The 25108-nt window shown below is 35.3% G+C and overlaps 1 protein-coding gene and 1 long non-coding RNA gene across 2 annotated transcripts; both read right to left on the bottom strand.

Annotated features, from left to right (window-relative positions):
• Positions 1-253: 253 nt before the first annotated feature.
• On the bottom strand, positions 254-10190 carry LOC127153665 (protein shisa-5). Its single transcript, XM_051094876.1, has 5 exons — positions 9658-10190; positions 8303-8462; positions 7842-7966; positions 4212-4418; positions 254-1495 (listed from the first exon to the last, which is right to left on the bottom strand). Exons 1-5 carry the CDS (start codon positions 9716-9718, stop codon positions 1317-1319), a joined length of 732 nt encoding a protein of 243 aa, XP_050950833.1. The 5' UTR covers positions 9719-10190; the 3' UTR covers positions 254-1316.
• Positions 10191-18839: 8649 nt separating this feature from the next.
• Positions 18840-22635, bottom strand: LOC127153666 (uncharacterized). The gene is made up of 2 exons (XR_007825311.1): positions 22449-22635; positions 18840-21665 (listed from the first exon to the last, which is right to left on the bottom strand). It is a non-coding gene; the product is annotated as an uncharacterized LOC127153666 (long non-coding RNA).
• Positions 22636-25108: the final 2473 nt, after the last annotated feature.

The raw sequence follows: 25108 nt of genomic DNA, 5'->3' as shown, positions 1-25108 counted from the left end.
ATAAGGTCGTGAGTTCACAAAGTTTGTGATAAGAAGTCTGTGGTATCAAGAAGCTACATGGAGTGGTATGTACTTTCCTATTACGACCTATCTTGTAGCGTATGCTAATTTGATGAGAATTAGTCAACAACATATCAGTAAGCTCACTTCCTGTTCAAAATTTAACTTCATTTATCTATGTAGGTGAAGGACTTTGAACAAATGAACAGTCTGACTAAATGTTTATAGTCACATAATTTGACTTTAACAGTGGTTCCAGCACAATATCTTTTTATTTGCGGTTGCAAACATGGAGATGCTTGAATATATAAACATTTGAACATAAAACACTGATCAGTTTTAACACACAATACAGTTAATAAACCAAGAACATCTCAAAAATGTAACCTGACACACCCAGAAATCTGTGGAAGATTGTACAGAGAGAGGGATTGAAAACATATGACTTAACACATACGAGCGTGTCGCAGCATTTTCCAGAGAACCAAACAAAGAACTCAAACAAACACCTTACAATTTCACCCTCTTTCTGAACTTGAGTGACTTCTATTGTTTCAAAATGAGTGTTTCACATTAATTAAAGTCATTTGGCTTCCAGTCAGGACCGAATTATGCCCATTCTTCCTCACACAGCGATATTCAAATACTTTTCAGACCCCCAAGGAAAGAGTTCACAAGGGAAATAAAACATGCTGACGCCTCCTTCATAAACGTGGGATTTCTAAAACCCAAATTCCATCAGTTTATCCAAACACATGGTGGGAACATTGTGTTTAAGGTGTCCATGTGTAATCTGCTGCATAAGATGTATTAAATAAGGCATTTTCTAGATCTCTGTGCACGAGAACAGTTACAAACATTCACAAATGCATAAACTTGAATGCTACGCAAGTCGTAAAAACACCTAAACAGCATGCTGGCGTCGTTCCAATGCACCAACTGATAAAGTGTCGACGTTTTGTGCAAATTCCCAGGATGAAATAAAGCTGGCGGGTTTTAAGGCGTCTAGCGGCATTTCAAGACAAAACATGTCAGTTCTGAGGCTGGAAAAGCATATTCCCTTTTGCTTAGTGGAGATAAACAAAACGAAAACATTATATGGCTTGGAGTCACACAATGGCTGGAGTAGATAAAAATATATTTATATATATAAAATTAAGTGTAAAGAAAAACGATGCTGGCACACGCAAAGACTTTAAAGCGACAATACAAACACCGATCATTCCCGACCCGATTGGAGGATGCTGTCCACAGTAGATGTACATTGCGCAATTGTAGGATAAAACTACGTAACCATCAACAATTCAGGTTGTGGTTTAGTAGCCGGTCTTTGGTGGCTCCACGTAAGCGGGGTTGTAAGCCGGTTGAGTCGAGCTGTAGTCTGTTGGTGGGGGCGGTTGAGCGAATCCGGGCTGAACTGGTGGTTGCATGGGGTACGCAGCCCGCCCGCCGTCATATGCAGCCTGGCTGTAGGGAACAGGATATCCTGGGCCTCCTGGAAACACATGCAGAATTACAGCTTCACTTTGAGTCAGTGAAACCTCTATCCAACACTTGCCCTTTTCTCGATTTTAATCTAGAGCAAAACTTTCAGGTGAAAACCAAGCAATTTTATAGCAAGCAAATTGAACCCTAACTCAGGCTTGATATTTTAATGCTACCGTTCAAAAGTTTGGGTTTTAAGAAATGAATACAATTATTTAACAAGGCTGCACTAAATTGATCATAAGTGATGGTAAAGACTTATACAACGGCATTTTAGTGCCACATTAATTTTATATAAAGTTGAATAAAGTTATAAAAGAATAAAGAATAAAGTTGAAATTCCGAGAATAAAGTTTAAATGTTTCGAGAATAAAGTTAAAATTATGAGAATTAATTTGTAGCAATTATGAGATTAAAGTTTTAATATTTTGAGAGTATATTCTAGTCTATTGTGCATACAAATGGCACGGATTGGGAGCACCGGGAGATATTCCAAAATACAGAAATATGTCTAATATGATAATGTTTTTTTTTCACTCTCTTTAATGTGGTGTGACATATTGCTGAATTCGCCCCAGTTTAAGCGGCGTGTGAATCAGTCATCTTTCTGATTTCTGACATTCGTTTCATTAATTAGGCTATACTCCCCCCCCCCCATTCCTTTTGATGTTCCTTCATGTTTATATATTGCTGTAAACTTGAAATAAAGAGGAAAAACACATTTATAATTTGTATTTCATGATAAAACTGGAGTAGGTGGTGGAATTTTCACAAAGAAAACAGTATAATTTGATTAAACAAATGTCTCATTGTAATCCAAAAGATGACTGATTCACATGAATACAGCGATCTGTCCCGCCACATTAAAGAGTGTGAAAAACATTACTGAAAGACACATTGTTTGTATTTCACTATAAAACTGACAGATTTTGAAAGCTGAGACTTTGCTTTATATTTAAAGTACCAAGAGCACAAAGCTTATTGCTATTATTGAGTGGCTGGCGCTCTACAAATAGGCCTAATGAATGCAACTGAAGACGTGAAATATTATTTCCAAGCATACTGTCCCTGTGAGTATGACACATGGTATGATTTTGGCTCATAATCCAATATATTTAAATAAATTCTGTTGGCCTGGCAACTTGTCCTTATGCTCCCTATCCAGGCAAATTGCATGCACAGGCTATACTTTCAAAATATTATAACTCTATTTGCTACTATTTAATTCTCAAAACATTTCAAATGTATTTTCTGAAACATTCAGACTGTAATTCCGACTGTATTCTCGAAACATTCCAATTGTATTCTTGAAACATTCCGACTGTAATTCAAACTTCATTCTCGAAACATTCTGACTGTATTCTCGTAACATTCAGACTGTATTCCGACTGTATTCTCGAAACATTCTGACTTTTGTAATTTTAGAATTTTTTTTTTTTTTTTTAAATGTGGCACTAAAACACCGTTGTAGACTTAAAATGTTACAAAAGATTTGTATTATTTAAAAAAAAATGCTGTTCTTTTGAGCTTTCTATTCTTGAAAATATCTGAGTTTCACAAAAATATGAAAAGGAACTTTAAAGGAAACCCCGGGTATTAAGACTTGTATGGCCTAACATCACATAAATGACATCTTACTGAAATGTGTAGTAGAAAAGATTTACGTTATTTACTATAGAGGGCGCCATTATTTCGATTACGTCACATGGTAGCACGCGGTGAGCTACTGGCGCTATCTGTTGCTATTTTTACCACAAGACATCTTTAAAAAATAAAAAACTGATTCTATGCCACATTGTGCGGCTTTTAGTTGTAATTTTCAGTCGAAGGGCAACAAGAGAAGCGATGTAAGTCTTCACTGTATTCCTTGCAATAAGAAGAGGAGAAAAGAATGGGAAGATGCTTGTGGATGAATAAAACTTCCTAAAGACCTGCATCTTTGTTATCTCCATTTTGGCCCTGATGCCTTTAATGCTTTTAGTAGACCACAGCTACTGAAAGAGCTTACACACGGCAGAGACAAGAAACACTAGATGCCATCCTGGCAGGATGTAAACATGCTGACGCTTGTCATGACGCCGCGGCCACTGAACGAGTTTCTCAGCGTGGATTTCACTCGATATCTGGCAGCGTTTAGACACCTTGTGCGGAAAATTCGATGGTACAGCATTTAGTTTAAGCCTACGCTTATATCCATTGCCACCTCTAGCTCTTTCAGTAACTGTGGTCATCATACCAGTATTTTATCTTCCGAGTTGTGGTAAAAACAGCAACAGCAAGTAGTGCCAGTATCTCACAGAGTGCAACATCATCAAAAATAATGGCACCCCCTATTGTCTGAAATAGATTTTTTATTAACGTAAATCTTTCATAGGTTTTCTACTACATATTTCAGTAGACATAATTTAAATTATATTAAGCCATACAAGTCTTAATACCCTGGGTTCCCTTTGATAAAAGTGCCACAAGCAACATTTTTCAGTGGCAATTGATTCACTGAAATGAATTACAGAAATGAACCATCTGTGTCATAACGCTGTCATACCCATGACCTGCGAGTCATGAGACAAGCACGGACTGCAAAACTACATAATTGCCAAACAAAAAGAGCATTAAAAGTTCCACATTGACAGCATTTACCAGCAATATCATCATCATGAATGTTTGTATAGCCTATATCGCCCAGCTGACTGGACTTTCTGTTATGCAAGGTTGTATTATCTTACCAGCCTCCTGATATGGGGGTGGTGGTCCCGCTGCATATGGCTGGCCCTGATATGGTCCCGTTGGCATAGGTTGTCCTCCATAAGCTGGTGCACTGCCGTACCCGGGCTGGGTTGGCATAGGCTGGTACGGTGGGTACTGACCTCCCTGAACGACAGGCTGCTGAGGGTACTGTGTGGTTACGACTGTCGTTGTTGTTGTTGCTACAGCTGTAGAAAGAACCAAAGGCAAATGAACATAAATAATGAGTTTCTGCAAGAAGCCTTTTACAATTATAATAACTGTTCATTTAATATATTTTAAAAAGTATTTTTTTTCCCTGTGATCAAAACTATACCTTAATTTTTCTAACATTTGGACCAGTAGTTTGTGTGTTTGTTTGTTTGTGTGTTTACACACTTTTTGGTTTTTACAAAGAATATGGAAGTGCAGCCTGATAACATCTGCAATCACAATCACAGCTGTACTTCCTCTTTCGCAGTTAGACTGCCACATTTTAAATGCACTAGACTTTCTTTCAGTTTATGATTTGAGTTAATGATAAGATTATTATCCACCTTAATTTTCCCATTGGAGTGGGTGCAGCCAATTGTACATTTCATGGTCTGGCTTCCAGTCTTATCCTTGGCCAGCTATTTTTAGCCAGCTAGCTCGTTTTGATGCTTGATATTGCAAATAGCTGTAAAATATTATTTCAATGTATTATCTTAATTAGATAATTACATATAGTCCACAAGTTAGTTTACATATAGTCTTAATTAGTTTACATATAGTCCACAAGAGAAAATAATGAATTTATAAAAATGACCTTGTTCAAAAGTTCACATGGTGCATTAAGAGCCGGGGGGTGAAAACTTTTGGAATTTAAAGATCACGGTAATTTTATCTTATTTTGTCTTCTTGGAAACACATAGGTATCTTCTGTAGCTTCTAAAGGGCAGTACTACATTAAAAAAAAAAAATCATATTATGCAAAAAAAGAAAAATGTACATATCTTCTGTTCAAAAGTTTACACCCCCAGCACTTAATGCACCAAGTTTCCATCTGAAGCATCAATAAGCGTTTTAACCTTCTGTAATAGTTGCATAAGAGCCCCTCAATTGTCCTCAGTGTAAAAAAGATGGATCTCAAAATCAAACAGTCACTGTTTGAAAGGGAGTTTCATGTTTTTCTGAAGAACAGGCAGTTTAACTGTTTTGGACAAACAAGGGACTCATGAACAACTATCACTATACAAAACAATACAAAACCTCATTCAGGTAACAACACAGCACTAAGAATCAAGTGTATGTAAACTTTTTAACGGGGTCATTTTTTTTTTAAATTCAACTATTATATTCTCTTGTGGATTATATGTAAATGTCTTTGTGTGAAATATCTTATTCAGGTCAGTACTACATTAAAAAAAAAAAGATGTATTTATGTACCTGTTATTTTGGTAAAATATTTCTGCAAAATGTATGTAAACTTTTGACCTCAACTGCAAATACTGGTATTAAATTGGCCACCCTGCCCTGTAGATTACGTCGCAATTATAAACCAAAAACTAACAATACTAAAGAATACCCTTCATGTTGCCTGAAAATTAAACAATCCACCCTGTGAAGAAATGCTGTTCTGCAACTTCACACACAACCAACAACATATTTCCAGCCAGGGTTATTATAGGTAACTAAAACTCAAAACCAACTAAAATATTGATATAAAATCTAAAAACATTCTAAAATAAAATAAAGCAACGTTCCCTTAAAATGAAAAATGTCATTTTTAGTCAGTTTAGCTTAGTGTACTAAAAAAAAACTAATAAAAATGACAAAGATGCTACAAAATTACTAAAATGTTCAAATCAATATGAAAAAAGTATAAAAATTATCCAGGGGTGCCCAAACTCAGTCCTGGAGGGCTGGTGTCCTGCAGAGTTCAGCTCCAACCCCAATAAGACGCACCTGAACCAGCTAATCAAGCTCTTAATAGGCATACTAGAAACTTTCAGGCACATGTGTTGAGGCAAGTTGGAGCTAAACTCTGCGGGACACCGGCCGTCCAGGACCGAGTTTGGGCACCCCTGGACTAAAATAACACTGCAAATAAACAGGTTGACAATTTTAGCAGGTCAGTCAATTTAACAGTAAGTCTTTCATATGACTAACATATCTTCTTAAAGGGAAAGTGCACTCAAAAAAAAAAAAAAAGTTCTGTTTTTTTTAGACGCACTTTCGCTTTAAGAACGTCACTACATTCTGAGTTCCCAGAGCGGTAAGCCAAATCGCTTCTTCCTTCCTACGTAACTAATTGAGTAAAACAGAAGTTCTGAAGGTGAGACGCTACTGTCATGTGAGCATCTTGTGACACACAATCTTTAACAGCGGCTATTGGCGCTATAGACTTCTGCTGTAACCCACAGGGGCGCTTCCTCCCCCGTTTGTGGTTGCTGTGGACACAGTGAGTCAGACTGGGTGGGGAATCCCAGAATGCTCCAGCATTCAGTTTTTCCACTCTTTAAAATCACATTCCAGCATTTGTTTCATAGGCTACAAGGTCAGAGAAAGTCTACACTTGTGGAAAAAAGTTATTAAAACATTTGTGACCTGGCTTAGACACGTGTCACTTGGACAAAAGCATGCCCAGGTCATATTTGAACCCAAAATGTAATATATCTTGCTTAAAAATGAAACACAAAATTCCAAAACTATATATAGTATATTATTAACTGTATATATATTAGACAGATTATTAGTAATTTAATTTAAGTAATTAGTAAATCGATGAAAAATCCGCATAAAAAAAGCAATCTTCATGAAAATAATGTGACATTTGTATCATAGGTCAGAGAAAGTCTAAACTTGAGGGGAAAAAAGTGTTTTAAAACATTATTGTGTTTTATACACCGATCATTCTCAAGAAAACACACCTAGGTCAAATTTTGCCCCAAAAGTAAAGAAATGAATACATTCTGCATAAATACATTTTCATTCTCATAACCCACCTGAACCTTTGACTTCTGTTTTGTAATTACCATTATTCTCAATAATTATTTTCATTTTTGCTGTATATTATAACATTACTTAATGAAACATATATATTATTTTTGTAGTCTAACTAGTATAGTATAACAGACCATATTATTATAGATTTTTTTTACTGTATTTAGCTAAATTTTTATGGAAATAGTTTTGCAATTAACTAGTGTTTAAATGTGAATAATCGCATCCGAAATAAGTTTTTGTGTACATAATATATATATATATATGTGTGTGTGTGTACTGTGGATATTTACTATATATATGTAAATACACACACGCATGTATATATTCAAGAAAAATGTTATCTTTATTAAATATTTATATATAATATAAATTAAATGAATGAAAATATATACATGTAAATATTTTTAAAATATATACTATATATACACAGTACACAGTATACACAGTAACTTTTATTTTGGGTGCAATTAATCTTGATAAATCATTGCCCAGTACTACAGTTAACAGATTCAGTTTGAGAAATTGCTAACTATTTTTGCTTTTGAACTTGGAATATGACGCCCGTACAATTATGTAATGTCCTAAATTGAAAACATGAACAAGAATGGATACACTTCTTAAAAAAATGAATTGTAGACACTTACGTCTGGGTTTTCTGCACATTTTATAGATGCAGCAGCAGGGGCAGACGCAGCAGATGATGAAAATTACGATGAAGACCACAGCTGCCGCTATGGTCACACCGACAATGAGAGACTTATCATTATTGCTTTAGGAAAGATTATGAAAAGAAAAAAAAAAACACATTAGAAACACACTTTATTGAACTAATTACAATCATATTCTAATTTGAAAATGGATTTCCCTGATAAATGTATATAATATTCTTCGGCTTCCGGCAATCCCAACAAAACATTATTGACTTCAACCAATGATGCCATTATCTGTTTTTGGGACTGTGTTTGGGAAGATATTATTTTCAAAACCTAGTTTGGTGATGCTAGCAACACAGAAAGAGTTGTAAATGTGCAGCTTGTGCACTGATGTCAGTATGAAACTACTTTTAATGACATTTCTTTCATTAGAGAGAGGTGAAAATGCTCACAAAAAACAGTCGTCTTGTTCATCCTCAGATAGCCTCATGACAGGATTGGAGCAGCAGTATCTGTTGTCACACGTCCCACAACAGAATTGCAAAAACCTACAGTCAATGGAGGGCTTCAGCACACCAGTGCTGGAGATGTAGGTCTTGCAGTCATCGTCAGCTAAACAAAGCAAAAACGATGAGAAATAAGTTACATGTTGGCCAAAAATATATATCTTATTCCAAGCAGTTGGAGTATGACTTGGTATATAGTGATTTAGATCATTTTTAATGGTACTTTTATGGATTTAGTTGTGACAGCAGCTGTGTTTCCATTACCCTTCAAAATGCCTAATGAAAGCGCATCAATTTTGCAAAAATAGTTTTTTCGCAAAACTGCAATGGTAACAGCATTTTTTAATTAACAGATCACCTTGCGTACAAAAGTCACATTATTCATCTTTTAATGTACTACAACCTTAAAAAAAAAGCCTCATATGTAGCCGCTTACACAAGCATTGACCACATGATGTATGTAAACCTACCAACATTGAGGAGAAAAAAATTTAGTCACATAACTTCGGTTAACGGAAACACCGTCATTTTGCATCTGTTTTTTTTTAAGCGACATTTATAAAATATCGCAAAAGTTTTGCGCAAATTTCTAATGGAAACGCACCTCGTAAATAAGCATCTATTTTTCTTGTACGTAAAAGAGCAGCAGAGACTTTCTGCCAAACGTCGTCTTTTGTGTTTCGTGAAAGAAAATAATACACATTGAAAACATAAAGCTGCTGTATTGCATCACTTGTTGTGAGCTGATTTTTTTTTTAAGTATTGGGAAATGCATCAATTCAGATGGGTTTAAATCTACAGAACCATGTTTAGACTTCATAAAGTTATACATTTCATATTCACAAAACTTTGCACTGGATAACTAAACATTACAAACAATATCTTTATGTACTACACTGAAAACAAAATTACTAAATTGCTAGTATTTCACAAATAATTACAAGCAAACACACTGAATTACATGTGAAATTGAGTTTTTAGTAAAACGCACTCTAATGATATTTTTGTTTACTTGGAAAAATCATTTTTTTTGACGAAAAGAAAACGTCTCCCACTAAAAACTACACGTAAAGCCATTAAAAATAAAATCGTAAAAAGACAGGCTTTCGTACATACCGACGAATCGTATAATAAGTGCTAAAAACAAGCACGTTTTGACGTGCAAGCGCATTTCATGTTGTTTGTTTGTCAGGGCAGATCCAGCTGTGTACCTAGCAGCCATCGGTTTACCCGGACAAACCGTCAACAACTACAAGTTTGAACGCTAAGAAGCCGTTTCTTTAGGCGTTTTAGACACTTACCGAATGTCGCCGTGAATAAAACCGCAGAGAGGAGCAGAAGAACCGGGACGGTGGACGCCATAGCTCAGCTCTGCCACTTCAATACCTCGTTCCGTGCGGATGTTGTAATTTGAGACGCGCCTACAGCCCTTCCAAGCCCTGCCTTAGGTAAATGAAAAAAGCCTAGTACCTCTTGGTGGTTTAACTCGTAACCACGACACTGCTAGGCCTGTGACGTCTAGAGCGTAAACACTGGGTAAAACGAACGTTTTCTTGTGTATAATCAAAGAACAAAACGACATAGACGACGTTGTACTCACAACAATGGGAATCAATGGCTGAATAACGGACCGGAATTTTGTCACAATGTGAATCTCATAATCCATGAACTGCCCCTCCCATGCTGGAGCCTTTGTGGATAAAATGAAAACGAAAGTCCACACATCAATTTTAAACCTAGGTCTGGTCATTTAACCTGGTTTGGGGAACATAGTATCTGGTTGACCAGCTACCATTTCCAAAACAACTAGGCTACCTGAGGCCTCAATTTTTTTTTTTTTTTACTTACAAGATAAGATTAAGCATTAAAGTGACTAATTAAGTGTGAAACCACCAGGAACCCATTTATTCATCCTATTTATTTACAGTTTGATGTTATTGCTGTTTCTGTGAATGATTCATCAGTGTACACTACCAGTCAAAAGGTTTTAATGTTTTTTAAAGAAGTCTCTTTTGCACGCCAAGCCTGCATTTATTTCATCCAAAGTGCAGCAAAAATGGTACAATTTTGAAATATTTACTATTTAAAATAACCGATTTCTATTGAATATATTTTAAAGTGTAATTTATTCCTGTGATGGCAAAACTAATTTTCAGCATCATTACACCAGTCTTCAGTGTCACGTGATCCTTCAGAAATCATTCTAATATGCTGATTTGCTGTTCAAGAAACATTTATTAGGGGCCAAGCACCAGAGGTGCGGTGGCACCTATTGTATCCGTTGGCGTTATTATTATTCCGCTTCTTCTTCTTCTTCTTCCTCTTCCGCCGCAAGTCTATGGCAGCCCATAGAACCGCTTGCGGGAAAGTTGTATAATTTTGCACACTGATAGAGGACAGTCCCAACATTAACCATAGCAAGTTTGGAGTCTCTAACTCAAACTCTCTAGCGCCACCACTTGTCCAAACTTTCAAAAGATTTATGCTAATAACGTTTGAACCGTAAGCCACACAACAAAATTTTTTTTTCCTCTGATTCCTTGGCTTATGCCGAGTTGAATGGACACCAAAATTCAAAAATCGTAAGGTTTAGTTTTTTTCGCTGTTCTCAATTGTTCGTAAAACCTACTTTTTCGAACTCGTCCTAGGCCGTTGCACCGATTGTCACAAAAATTGATCCAGATCATCTTCAGACCATGCTGGCAAAAAGTTATGGAATTCAAGTCGATTCGTCCAGCCGTTCACGAATAACATGCGAAAGAATTCTACGAAAAGCTAGCAAAAATCAATGTGAGGCTATATCTCCGTAATAGTTTGTCATATTGACACCAAACTTGGTGTGTGTTATAACAAGCATGACCTGAGCCTACCTGCAGTGTTTCGGTGCAGTGCCCCCTAGTGGTCAGGAGATACGAAAAATGGCTATTTTTCTTTATAACGTCTGAATGATTTGTCCAAAAATCACAAAACTGGTCTCTTTAGATTCGGTGTGTCATACCGAGTCGAACCATATCCAATTTTCCCATGTCAGCCATTTTGGGTGTCGGCCATTTTGAATTTAGCTTTAAAATTCTGTATCTTGAGAACGGATTAGCGTATCGTTTCGACATTAATTACAAAAATGTTCGGCACCATGCCCTGAATGTACGTAAAAATTTCGGGGCCAGCGCCACCTTGTGGTCAAAAGTTATAACGAAATTTCAAAAAATGCTAATAACTTTTGCGTACATTAGCCTATTGAAATTAAACTGATTTTGATAGATTCCTTCGGTCATGCTGAGAACACCGATACCAATTTTGCCAATTTTGGCCGAACTTCCTGTCCGCCATTTTGATTCATGTTGAAAACCTACTTTTTCGAACTCCTCCTAGACCGTTAGTCCAATTTTCACTAAATTTGACTCAGATCATCTTCAGACCATGCTGACAAAAAGTTATGGATTTTGTGTCGATACACGAAACCGTTTTCGTTTAGCGCATCAACGAATTTACTGGAAAGATGCCAAATTGCATCCGAGTCTGTATCTCTGCAAAGCTTTAACATACTGACACCAAATTTTATATGTGCTATTGTCACCACACTCTGACCAAGCCACATCAATTTGGTAACAGTGCCACCTATGGGTCAGAAGTAATACGCCATTCACTAAACATTAATAATGAAATTTACAAAAATGCTAATAACTTCTGTTTACATTAGCCTATTGGAATGAAACTGATGCCAATAGATTCCTTGGGTCAAGTCGAGAACATTGATACCCATTATGCCAAAATTGGCCAAACTTCCTGTCCGCCATTTTGATTAATGTACAAAACCTACTTTTTCGAACTCCTCCCAGACTGTTAGTCCGATCTTCACCAAATTTGACTCAGATCATCTTCAGACTATGCTGGCAAAAAGTTATGAATTTCGTGTCGATATACGAAACCATTTTTGTTTAGCGCATCAACAAATTTGCTGGAAAGATGCCAAACTACATCTGAGGATGTATCTCTGCAAAGCTTTGACATAATGACGGCAAACTTTGTGTGTGTCATTGTCATTTCACACAGAACACTTCACATCAATTTGAAAACAGCACCACCTGTTGGTCAAAAGTGATAAGCCATTAAATTTTATTACGATTGGTTGTATTTATGATTTTTCAGCCATTTCAACTGATATTATCCTAAAATGGCTTAAGTTACTCACTGTTGTAGTCGGTCTGCTGCTCCTTGCCGTGCTTAACTCCTCATTCTGCCTCTTTTGTGCTTGGCCCCGCAATTGCTGCTTGCAGCTATATTTATATTTATTATTATTATTAATAACTAGATAAAAAAAGTTTGTCGAGACAAACTTCAAGTTGGCTTGAGAAAGCCGGACCAGAAAGTTTGAAAAAGTTTGAGAAGTTTTAAAAAGTTTGAAGTTTGAATGGTTTTCAGTCTGAAGTAGTTTGAAGTTTAAAGTAGTTTGTTTGACTGCAGTCTGTCAGGTAGATAGATAGATAGATAGATATATAGTATGTTGTTAGTATGATTTTAACATTATTAACAAGTTACTAACATGTTGCTAGTCTGTGTCTAGCATGTTACTAGCATGTTACTAGCTTGTTGCTAGCATGATTAGCAAGTTGTTAACATGTTTTTAGCATGATTAGCAGGTTGCTAGCATGTTTCTAACATGATTAGCAAGTTGTTAACATGTTGGTAGCATGATTAGCAAGATGCTAGCATGTTGCTAATGTGATTAGCATGTTGCTAGCATGTTTCTAAAGTGATTAACAAGTTGCTAGCATGTTTCTAACATGATTAGCAAGGTAGTAGCATGCTGCTATCATGTTTTTAACATGATTAGCAAGATGATAGCATGTTGCTAACGTGATTAGCATGTTGCTAGTATGATTAGCAAGTTACTAGCATGTTGCTAGCATGTTTCTAACGTGATTACCAAGTTGTTACCATGTTATTAGCATGATTAGCAAGTTACTACCATGATTAGCATGTTACTAGCATGATTAGCAAAGTTATTAGCAGGTTGTTGGCATGTTTTTAACATGATTAGCAAGTTGTTAGCATGTTATTAGCATGATTAACAAGTTACTAGCATGTTGCTAGCATGGTTAGCAAGTTACTAGCATTTTGCTAGCATGTTTTTAGCATGACTAACAAGTTACTAGCATGTTACTAGCATGATTAGCAAAGTTAGTAGCAGGTTGCTAGCATGATTAGCAAGTTACTAGCATGATTCTGGCTGCTAGGTATAGATAGATAGATAGATAGATAGATAGATAGATAGAGATTGTATGAGTTTGAGTGGATTAGAAATACAGTACATAGAAGGGAATTTTGATTGAGTTTCAGGGGATTCTGGGAGTTTTGACAGTTGGAATTTGAAAAGTGTTGGCTCATTTGAACATTCTGTCAATGTAAGTCTATGGGATTTTTCCCAGTTTTAATCGTCATTTTTAGGACAACTGTATGTCCGATCAGTTAGAAAAGATATAGCACACTTGGTCAGATCAGTCTGAAGATCTGGGCTGAGTTTGGAGTTTGTAGAGTTAAAGCTCTAGGACGAGTTACAGTCAGAAATTTTAGTCTCAGAAGAAGAATAATAACTGTAAGTTTAAGTCGGATTTTAGTAAGTTGGCTTTCTCAAGCCAACTTAATAATATTTAAAACAGCTGAGTAAAAAAAATCAGGATTGTTTGATGAATAGAAAGATCCAAAGATCAGCATTTATCTGAAATTAAAAGCTTTTGTAACATTATACACTATACCATTTAAAAGCTTGGAGTCAGTATAATATTTTTTATTTTTTTGGGAAGTAAGGGCAGATGATAGGTTTGTTTGAGCTGCACCCTCTACTGTGCAGATGTGAATTTCCATTTCCTTCAGCCTGACCCTTATACATTTTACTTTTGTTGTGAAAGGGCCATTACACTTGCCAAAAATATAACTTTTTATATTAAAAAAATAAAGTAAACCCAGCCCAAGTAAGACAAAGTAACGCAAAAGTAACGTAACGCATGACTTTCCATAAAACACAATTAGTTACCTTTTTAGGGAGTAATGCAATACTGTAAAACGTTACTTTTAAAATTAAGTAACTACGTAACTCAATTAGTTACTTTTTTCAGGGAGTAACACAATATTGTAACACGTTACTTTTAAAATTAAGTAACTCAGTTACTTTTTTCAGGGAGTAACACATTATTGTAACATGTTACTTTAACTTTTCCCAGCACTGCACCTGGATTTACGTCACAATATGGACGTACATAAGATCTGTTACTATTTCCGTTATATCACAACTTTAATTTTTGCCTTATTTCTTTAATTTATACAAGTAGGCCCAGCCCTAATGAGACAAAGTAACGCAAAAGTAAAGTATCACTTTATTTTCCATAAAAAGTAACTAAGTAACACAATTAGTTACTTTTTCATGGAGTAACGCAATATTGTAACGTGTTGCTTTTAAAATTAAGTAACTCAATTAGGTACTTTTTTAGGGAGTAAAGCAGAATTGTAACACATTACTTTTAAAATTAAGTGACTAAGTAACTCAGTTACTTTTTTTAGGGAGTAACGCAATATTGTAATGTGTTACTTTTAAAAGTAACTCAACACTGCTACTTCTAAAAATGCTCTTCACCCGGATGTACGTCTCAATATGGATGTACATAAGATCTGTTACTATTTTCGTTACATCACAACTTTAATTTTTGCCTTAATTCTTTCATTTATTTGCAGTTAATATGCGTCTTTTCTGTTCAGCAGGATTTTGAAAACCTAATGACCCAATGAGCATTTCATTGTCTGATGTTCATGCCTTAATTTTGACATTTCTTTAGTGTTGCATCCTTCTCGTGGACATTTCCTAATTTCGGACTTTTGAGTATCAGTTAAATCTCTTATTTTCCCCCCATTTTGAATAAATCATTCTTTGGATCTGAATGGTTTTTTAATTAACCTGTTGACATATTGAAAAGGCTCATCTGAGATGTGGAAGTAGATAAGAGTAGACAATGAGAGGAGGAGTGAAAAGTACAGACAAGACAGTCACTTCTCACTTTTCATAGTGAATCAGCCACCTACGAGATCAAAGGCAGAAATTGTGTCACACTCGTGCTTTGTTATTAATAAACTGGAATATTTTTAAATACTGTTGCTTTTATATGACACCCATGTACTGGTTATTTCTTCTGACTGGTGTTTGGAAAAGTCATACATATGCATACGTCATCAGAGAGAAATAATTTTAACCGGAAGGTCCCGTTATGGTATTTTTCCTAAATATTACTAGAAAAAGAAATGCAGGGCTGTGCTTACTTGTATGTTTTTAGTCAAGTCAAGTCGAGCTTTATTGTCATTCCGCTACATGTGTGGACATACGGTGGAACGAAATGTTGTGTCTCGCCTGACCACAGTGAAACATAAAAAAAAATATGAACATACATACACTAGACGTAGAAACAATTTTTTAAACCTATACATGTAACTATACATATACTATAAATAATTGACTATACATACACATAACCCAAGACAGACTATACAAGTACTTTACATAATAACTGTGCATGATAATGTGCAGAAGAGGTTTAATATAAAAGGTTCTATGTTTGGTAAATGTAAAAGCATTTCCACACCAAAAGTGAAATGAATAATCATCAGGCTGAAGGAAATGTAAATTTGCATCTGTACGGCTCAAACCGTTCAGCTGTCATTTTTTTCTCAACATGGGGACAGGAGAGTTGTCAATACATGGGAAAACAAAGTAACTGGTGTTACTTATTTGAAAAAATAACTCAGATATTTTCTTGTTAAAAAGTAATGCATTAATGGTAACTTAAAAAAGTAATCTGATTAGGTAACTTGCGTTACTTGTAATGCCTTAGCTCCAACGCAGATTGCTATGTTGAAATATGTTATTTAAATGTGAACGTAGCGAGCTGTTTTTGAAAATGCAGGATTTCCCCATTCTAGTAGATATGAGTTGGTTTTGGATGCCTGAAATAACTGCCCAGAGGTGTTGCAAAAATGCTCTCCTTGTGAACAGAGACATTACTTTAAAGAGAGTCTCCAGTATATGGTAAATGATTTAGATACTGTATGATAAATTCGGTTATAAAGTGTTGTGCATTTATAGGGGCAGAGATTAGAACACACACTTGCAGATTTTAGACACGAGCCAAAAACAGGAAATGCATCATGTAATTAGACAAGTGCTCAAGGGCAGAGACCACAAATGTGGGTTTTGAGTCAATCCTTTTAATAGCAGTGAAACAACTAAGCCTGGTAGGTCAGTAAGGTCACATGACAGTGACAACATGATGATGTAGTATGTCTGTGATGTATCCAAATAATTAATGTTGTCATATTTTCCATGATTTTTATATCCATGTTTTTATTTGATTTATTAATCCTTATCATATATTCAAATATTTACTTCTCTTTTATGTTTAACTTTTATTTTTGTTTGATTTATGTTCAGATGTAACATTATATGCGTGTTTGAAAGTTATATTTTCTTTACTGGTGTTTTGTTAGATATTGGACATCTTTCAACTACTGCCTGAGTGATAATGTTTCTCAAAATTTACCAGTTGCTAGATGTTCTTTTCAACTTTGTTTTTGTAATATGTAAGATATTTGAAAGTTCTTGTTTTGCTGTATTTGTTCTAAACGTGTTAAAAACAACACCTCTATTTTTAACCTCAACATTGGTCGCGATGACCTAGCTTAATCTGACGTATTCGTTAAAACATACAAGTCTATTCGACGATTTCTTATCAGACAGTTTGAGAGGATGTAAGCTCCCTGCATATATATATATATATATATATATATATATATATATATATATATATATATATATTATTTGTTCCTACTCTAATTCTTACTTCTTCTTTATTTACTCTTTCTTTTCTTCTGCAAAGTAACACCTTCTCAGAGTGTATGCGATTTCGGACGCGATTTTTTTATAAAGTATGAATGAGCCAAATAAAGCAGCGTAGCCCCGCTCAGAACAGGTTTGCGTGGGTGAGTCTGACAGAAGTTAAAAAAACGAAATTAAAAAAACGTTATAAATCGAAATGTATGATGTCATATTTGTTTTTGTACAAGATACCGTTAATTCTAAGTGCAATTTCTTTTCTTAGACAACTAATTATTTACTCGTATTCATGTAGAGATTGGCTACATAGTTTCTATAAAATTGCATAATAAAAAATAATTTAAAACACGTTTTAAATGACGAGAAGAATAACAACATAATTAATGTCTACCCCTACCCCAACCCTAAACTTAGCCCTTACTATAATACAAAAACAGTTTTATTGTTGTACAGTGTCACAAAAATAACGTTAGATTGAGGTGCGCATACCCAGTAGCTAGAGTTGTATTCCTTCTAGCCTTAAACCTGGTACATTCACACGAGGAGTCGGCGTCAACGCTTGACTGAGGGCGTGGCTAAAGCTTGGTGCTGACGCGACTGGCATAGTGACAACAGCCAATCACATTACTGTTCTGGTGTTGGATGAAGGCGAATTGGCTGCACTAGTATATTTGCATAAGGCGATCTGATTGGCTAAACGTACGCCTGCGTTGCCGCTTGAAAAGTTGAAAAGTTTTCAACTTCTGCCGTGCGCAACAACAGTACGACCACGCAACGGACCTCGGCAACGCTTGACGTCACTTAAGACTGACGCCCCGTGTATAATTTAGTTAGAGAGCTCTGCAATTGTATTTTTACTAGTAAGGTCTGAATTATAGAGCTCTCTAATTTAGTTCTTAGTAGTAACAATTAAGATTAGAGAGCTCTCCAATTCAGTTCTTACTAGTAACAACTGAATTATAGAGCTCTTTAATTGATTTTTTTTATCTGCATATTTATCTGTATTAAATATGTTAGTCACTCTTCTGTGTCATATTCTGTCATCATTTCACTGTATGTAGCCTAATGCCAAAATATGAATATTTAATAGTCGCACTGTCAGCGGGTTACTGTTAAAAATTATTTAAATATTTAACATCGTTAAATAAGCACATTCATTCAGCCGTTTTAAATAATGGAATAAGCAGTAGGGACTCGGAATAAGAGCACCAAGGCACACAAACAAATGGTTTTACTACAAATAAAGCCAAAATTGCAACTGAAGTTAAACCATATAACAACACATTAACTCGGGTTTTACTACACTGTCCATAATTTAACGATGGTAGGCTATTTGTAGTAAAAGTGTTGTTATACAGATGGTAAAAATGGGAAAAACATGGCACTTTTACTATAGTAAAACCATGGTTAATTTTCGTAAGGGTGTTTATCAGTCAAACTCATTTAAAACTACATTCATCAGAAAAATCCCGTTCGTGAGAATGCGGCAGGTTAGTGGGGAAATATATTTATTTATTATTCAGAATTCACATACTGAAAAGAAACATACTTATAGTAACCTTTCAGCAGGTTGAATATGATTCATGTTAACGCAGAGAATGTGATTAATTGTTTTTTTTAAAGAAATTCCAGCTCTGAAGTGTAGTAATAATCTGCGTTCTCATGAAAAACTGTCTGTATGTAGGTGCGCTGAACGCTAACCGGAGACTCCCGAGCCATAACAAATAGAACGCGGAAGTAGCTGTGCAAGTAGACGAGTCCCAACCAAAGAACTTATATTGACAGGAAGTGAAAGCCAATAGAATGTTCCATTGCAACAGCGGCGCCCAGCAGCAGCCCTACGCTTCCGCCATTTTGGAGTGAACGCGACTCGGCAGTCCACTAGCTTCTTGCTGTTGCTATGGCAAATATCAGCTGCTTTGTTTAAAAAAAAAACCCGTACATTTAAGCTAAAATACACAACCTGAATAATGACTGTAAACAAAAAAATGTTAAGGTAAAAAATAAAAACATAGCAACTGTCTCCACAATTATTTATTCAGTTATGACAAACACAGCTATGCATCATGTTCTGTAAGATCATCATGTTTGTAGTGTGTTCCAGGGAATTAAAACGTAGCCTACAATATAATAGGATATAATATAAAAACAATATATATTTCAGACCTATAATAGTAACTAATAATAATAGTAATGTGTAACGTTGCATAAAATAAAAATACTCAAAGAAGGCTAAAACTGCCTCAAATGTATAATTAATGGTCGGATTCCAGAACTGATAACATAAAACATATATAATAATACAATATAACATTTACTGTAGTAGTCATAAAATTTACTGATTTAAGAAATTTTCTATTGCGCTTCAGATTTGGCTGTGAGATTCGCCAATCTTTGGCGTGAGATGTGATGGATTCTGATCCGTAAAAAAAAAAAAATCTAACCATGTATAGTGACTTTTTGCACTTTTTCGTGTCACACACTACTTCCCTGCAGTCATTGAGCTCGTTTATTTCCACTTTGACTTCTCTTTCGTTGTCATTCTGTCTGCTTCTGTGATGTTGTCCAGTTGGCATTTTCACTCCGAAATGGCGGCTGTGCTACCGAAGCGCCACCTAGTGGCTCTTACCAAAAAAGCATCAGAATTTCGCCTCTTGGTATTCTGTACTCTTTGCTACAACTCGAACTCAGGACACCCATAATGCAAGGGCGTTATATAGCGATGGACTGCCCAGGAGCCTATCGAGACAGGCATTCACCCATGTTATGAATATGCATGAGGCGCAATTATCATAATGAGGTTGTGTTGAATAGAGAGCTCTACAATACAATTCTTACTAGTAAGAATCGCTATTGTAGAGCTCTCTAATTCAATTCTAACTAGTAAAAATGCAATTACGACGAGTAACGCTTAGAATATTTTAAGCTAAAACGGACTGCCATACCCTGTGAATTTGAAAAGGTATATTTTAACATACAATTAAAATATAAATTTAACAGTTAAGTAGGGAAAAACTACAACTTAATATTTAGAAATGTTTTAGTGTGAATTATAAATCGTAAAAACGCTATTGCCCTACATAAAATTCTCCACAACTTCAACACAGGCTAGTTTTCCTCATAGTAAACGTAACAAGTGGATGCAAGAAGGTTGATGTTTATGTCTAGCGTTTTGAACTTTGGATTACTTTCCCTACGAAAATTAACCATGGTTTTACTACAAAACCAAAAATTAACTAACCACTACACTACACTAACCATGCTATAGTATTTGTAGTAAACCTGTGGTTGTACAAACGGTAGCCAATACGCCACAAAACATTGTTACTACATTTTTACTATAATAACACCTTGGTTCATTTTCGTAAGGGTTGGAGTATCAATACCATGGTAAATTAATATGGTAATCATTCAGTACTAAGGTATATCAAATTACTATAGTAAAATGTGACTTCTGGGATCATATTTAAAACAAACATAACCTATCTCTACTAATCTATAAAAATAGGAGTATAGAATTTAAAAATATTTAAATACATAAATAATAAGAATAAAATATATAAAGGATGATTAGTAACGATACAAACGCTAGAGTTTTTTTTTTTATTATTTCACCAGTAGGGGGCCCCATATATATACATATACATCAGTGCCGCAAGTTCACCAAACACTGCATAACAGTCAGTCCAAACTCTTTAGCAAGTTTGGGCGACTTTGTTGAGTTTGACATCTTTGATGTTTCCTTTTTCCCTCTTTAAAAAAAAAAAAAAACACACATAAAACATAGGCTTCATCTCAAAAAACGTCACCTGAAACAATATAATACAGTCTGGAAAGGAACTGCGAATGCTTATTCATAATGCTCTAACAAAGGTTGCTTTATCAAAAAAATGAACCCTTTTTTCTACCTTGACAGCCATTCTGTGCTTAAAAGCGAGTACATTTAAACTTGCTACAGAAAGTCAGTGGGACTTTTTGTTACATGCATTATTCAAATGCGGTTTCATTTAAGACCCTCGAAAGAAAAAAACTCAAAATGCAAAAACTGCTGACATTTTAAAAAAACATTTTTTTTTTAGCACCTTTACATATCAACAGTTTAGTACTAAAGTAGAATAATATACTGAAAGTATACTAACAAAAACTAAAGCTACATTTAAAAAAAGATTTTGACTCCTTGCTTGTAGAAAGTAGAAAGACTGAAATGCTATTTTCTTCTAGAACTTAGTAATCTATAGTAACTATAGTAATCTTTGTTTTATTTATAGTTAATAAAAGCATTTTTCCAGTGTGTCACAGAGTGAAAACTAAACTGAAAGAAAGCGAAAGTAATAAACTCTAAAAACTCCAAAAGACTATAGAACGTCCAATAGTCTTGTATAATCAAAATGGGCACATCTTACGTCCTCGTGACAACTGTGACAACTTGCGTTCCTGCAAGAAAAAAACGAGACAGAAATCAATTTATAATTCAATTTAATAACCCTCTTAATAACGTATAATCGCCAACAGTTCACCCAAAAAATGAAAATGTGCTTAAGATTTGTTCATCATCTGGGTTGTCCAAGATGTAGATTCATTTGTTTCTTCATCAGAACAGATTTGGAGAAATATAGCATCACTTGCTCACCAGTGGATCCTCTGGAGTGAATGGGTGCTGTCAGAATGAGAGTCCAAACAGCTGATAAAAACATCACAATAATTCACAAGTAATCCACACCACTCCACTCCCTCAATTAACATCTAGTGAAGCAAAAAGCAGTATGTTTGGGATCGTTTAATGCCGCATTTAAACTGCATTTTGGAAGTTCAAAATCAGGTCACCATACCAGTCCATTATATGGAAAAATGCTTAAATGTTTTTCTCAAACATAATTTCTGTACGACTGAAGAAAGACATGAACATCTTGAATGACAAGCGGGTGAGTACATTTTATGTGAATCTTTGTTTTGGAAGTGGACTTCTTCTTTAATGATGGATTTGTTTCTTACAAACACAGTTTGGAGTGGTGTGGATTACTTGTGGGTTATTGCAATGGTTGTTATCAGCTGTTTGGTCTCTGATGGCACCCATTCACTGCAGAGGATCCATTGGCAAGTAGATGCTGCAATACTAAATTTCATCAAATCTGTTCCCATGAAGAAACAAACTCATCTATATTTTGGATGCCCTAAGGGTGAGTACATTTTCAGTTCTTGGTAAACTAAAACACTTACGTCTGGGTCTTCTGCACATTTTATAGATACAGCAGCAGGGGCAGCAGCAGCAGATGGCAAACACAACAATGTCGAACACAATCCCCAGTACTACTAAGATAATGATAAGTGCATCACTTTTGTGCTGTAGGACAGATAAAAACATGAAGCAACAAGCATTAGAAACACTCTTTAGCATCTTCTAGTATATATATAACATATATTAAAATGTCCACTTCATTTATTAAATTATTTTTATTTATAAATTTAATGAAACCACACTGCTTTAATTTAAACATTAAATTTTATTACATTTTTTTTAATGGAATGATTTAGACAAAAAAGGTTCTCCTGTGGCATCATGAAGCACCTTTATTTTTAAGCTTGTGTGCCACTAAAAAATGGAAAACATTTGGAAAATGGAAAATGTTTGTATAAAATATTTGTTACATTTTTCCCTGTTTGGTCATGCCCTGTCCTGTCTAGGCCATCATAACCCCCTCAACAATGTAGAAGGTACATCATGCATCAAAGTAGTTATGTGACATTTGAACCAAAGCATCTAACATAGAAATCACATGACCAATGACAAACGAAGCCTCACTTTCTGTCCAATGAGCGATTCATTTGCTTGTTGGAATGTTTGAACCTTCAAATCTTACTTTACTAGTAGTTTTCATTCAGAATTTTTCAATTATATTTTAAAGTACCCAGTCATACAAGTAATATTAAGAATACAAATTATTTCGGGAAAATTAAATAGTTGCCACATGCAATTCATATGTGTACATTATTCTGCTACTACATCATATTGATATAAATACTGGCAGTTTAATGGGCAAATTTAATATTGATCAGAGACAGAAATTCAGCAAACAAACAAACAAACAAACATGAATCGATCTGGAATGGAATGTGTTTGTCCAATGGAGCTTCTTTCACAGACTTTTGGCTGCATTATTTTTACTAACCACCAGATGGTGCTGTTTTATAAACTCTCGAAGCTTTGAATCTTTTCCTCACACAGTCAGAGGAAAGTCACAGTGCTTCAGGAGGCGTTATTTGTCCATCACTATACAATAATATAAACGCAACCTTTTAACGGCTAATGTTTTCGGTTTGGAAAATGAGACCAGAGGCTGTTTTTGTTGTTGTTGTTTTTTTTTTGAATGGATGCCAATGGAGAGAGCTTCACTACGCTGAATAAACAGCTTTTTTTTTTTTTTGAGGAAAAACGTATCATTTATCATAATCGATAACCTATCGGCTAGTCTTCAACATGTTTTACAGTAAACAATAGTTTTGGATTGAACTATTTTTAGTTTACGCCCGAAAAAAACGTTGTTTTATAAAATAAGTCACAAACTTTTTGCGACAAGTGGGATTCAGCTTACAGCACTTCTTGACAGCATTCATTATGGCTTGAGCGCCGATGATGCGAGAACCCTATTGGAATTGCTGGGTTTCTTCTTTTTCTTCTCAAAATAATCGCATTTTGAGGGCCTAAAAATACTCAAAAACTCATGAAACTTTGTACACGTGCCAAAAGTTGTGAAAATTTACATCTAATATGGGTTTCAGAAGTGGATGTGTTCAAAATGGCTTGATAGCGCCACCTATAAAATTTCAACTAAGTGCTCCTCAAGCTACATTTCACGTACATGTACAAAATTCAGTAGACACATGTAACACACCAATACCTACAAAAAAGTCTGTATGAAGTCCAAAACCAAACAGGAAGTCTGTTATTTTGAATTTTCTTTGCAAGTTTTTGCCATTTTCAGGCACTGTATTTTAACTAAGCTCCTAGAGATTTACACAGATCAACACCAAATTTGGTCAGTGTAATCTAAACCGCTTAGTGACCAAAACTGACTTAAATTGGGAAGATCTTGAGATTTCATTAAAGGATGTGTCCGTGGCGGCCTGACAAACTACAGGACATTGTTATAACTCAGGCATGCAATGTGCGATCTGCACAAAAATTCACATGTTTGATAAGAGTCCCTGGCCTGAAAACATGCCCATGTTCAGTTATAGTCATAGCGCCACCTGCTGGCAACAGGAAGTGGCATGTTTTATGCTCTAACAAACTCCTCCTAGAAATTTAAAGGGTTACTTCACCCCAAAATGAAAATTTTGTCATTAATCACTTACCCCCATGTCATTCCAAACCTGTAAAAGCTTTGTTTGTCTTCGGAACACAATTTAAGATATTTTGGATGAAAGCCGGGAGGTTTGTGACTGTCCCATTGACTGCCAGATAAATACTATGGTCAAGACCCAGAAAAGTATGAAAGACATCATCAAAATAGTCCATCTGCCATCAGCAGATACTCTCAAAAATGACGCTATGCTGAGATGTATTGTTAAATAAAAACTTTTTTTTTTTTGAGTACATAAAGTATTCTCTTCACTTCATAAAATTCAGATTGAACCACTGATGGCAGATGAACTATTTTGACCATGTCTTTCATACCTTTCTGGCTCTTGACCAGAGTATTTACCTGGCAGTCAATGGGACAGTCACAAACTTCCTGGCTTTCATCCAAAATATCTTAAATTGTGTTCCGAAGACAAACAAAGCTTTTATGGGTTTGGAACGACATGGGGGTAAGTGATCAATGCCAAAATGTTCATTTTGGGGTGGAGTAACCCGTTGACATCAACATTATATGTGG

This window comes from Labeo rohita, chromosome 22 (assembly GCF_022985175.1).
Source record: "Labeo rohita strain BAU-BD-2019 chromosome 22, IGBB_LRoh.1.0, whole genome shotgun sequence".
NCBI classification, from domain to species: domain Eukaryota; kingdom Metazoa; phylum Chordata; class Actinopteri; order Cypriniformes; family Cyprinidae; genus Labeo; species Labeo rohita.
The sequence above is the reverse complement of the archived record's forward strand: the minus strand, read 5'-3'. Positions and strand labels throughout refer to the sequence as shown.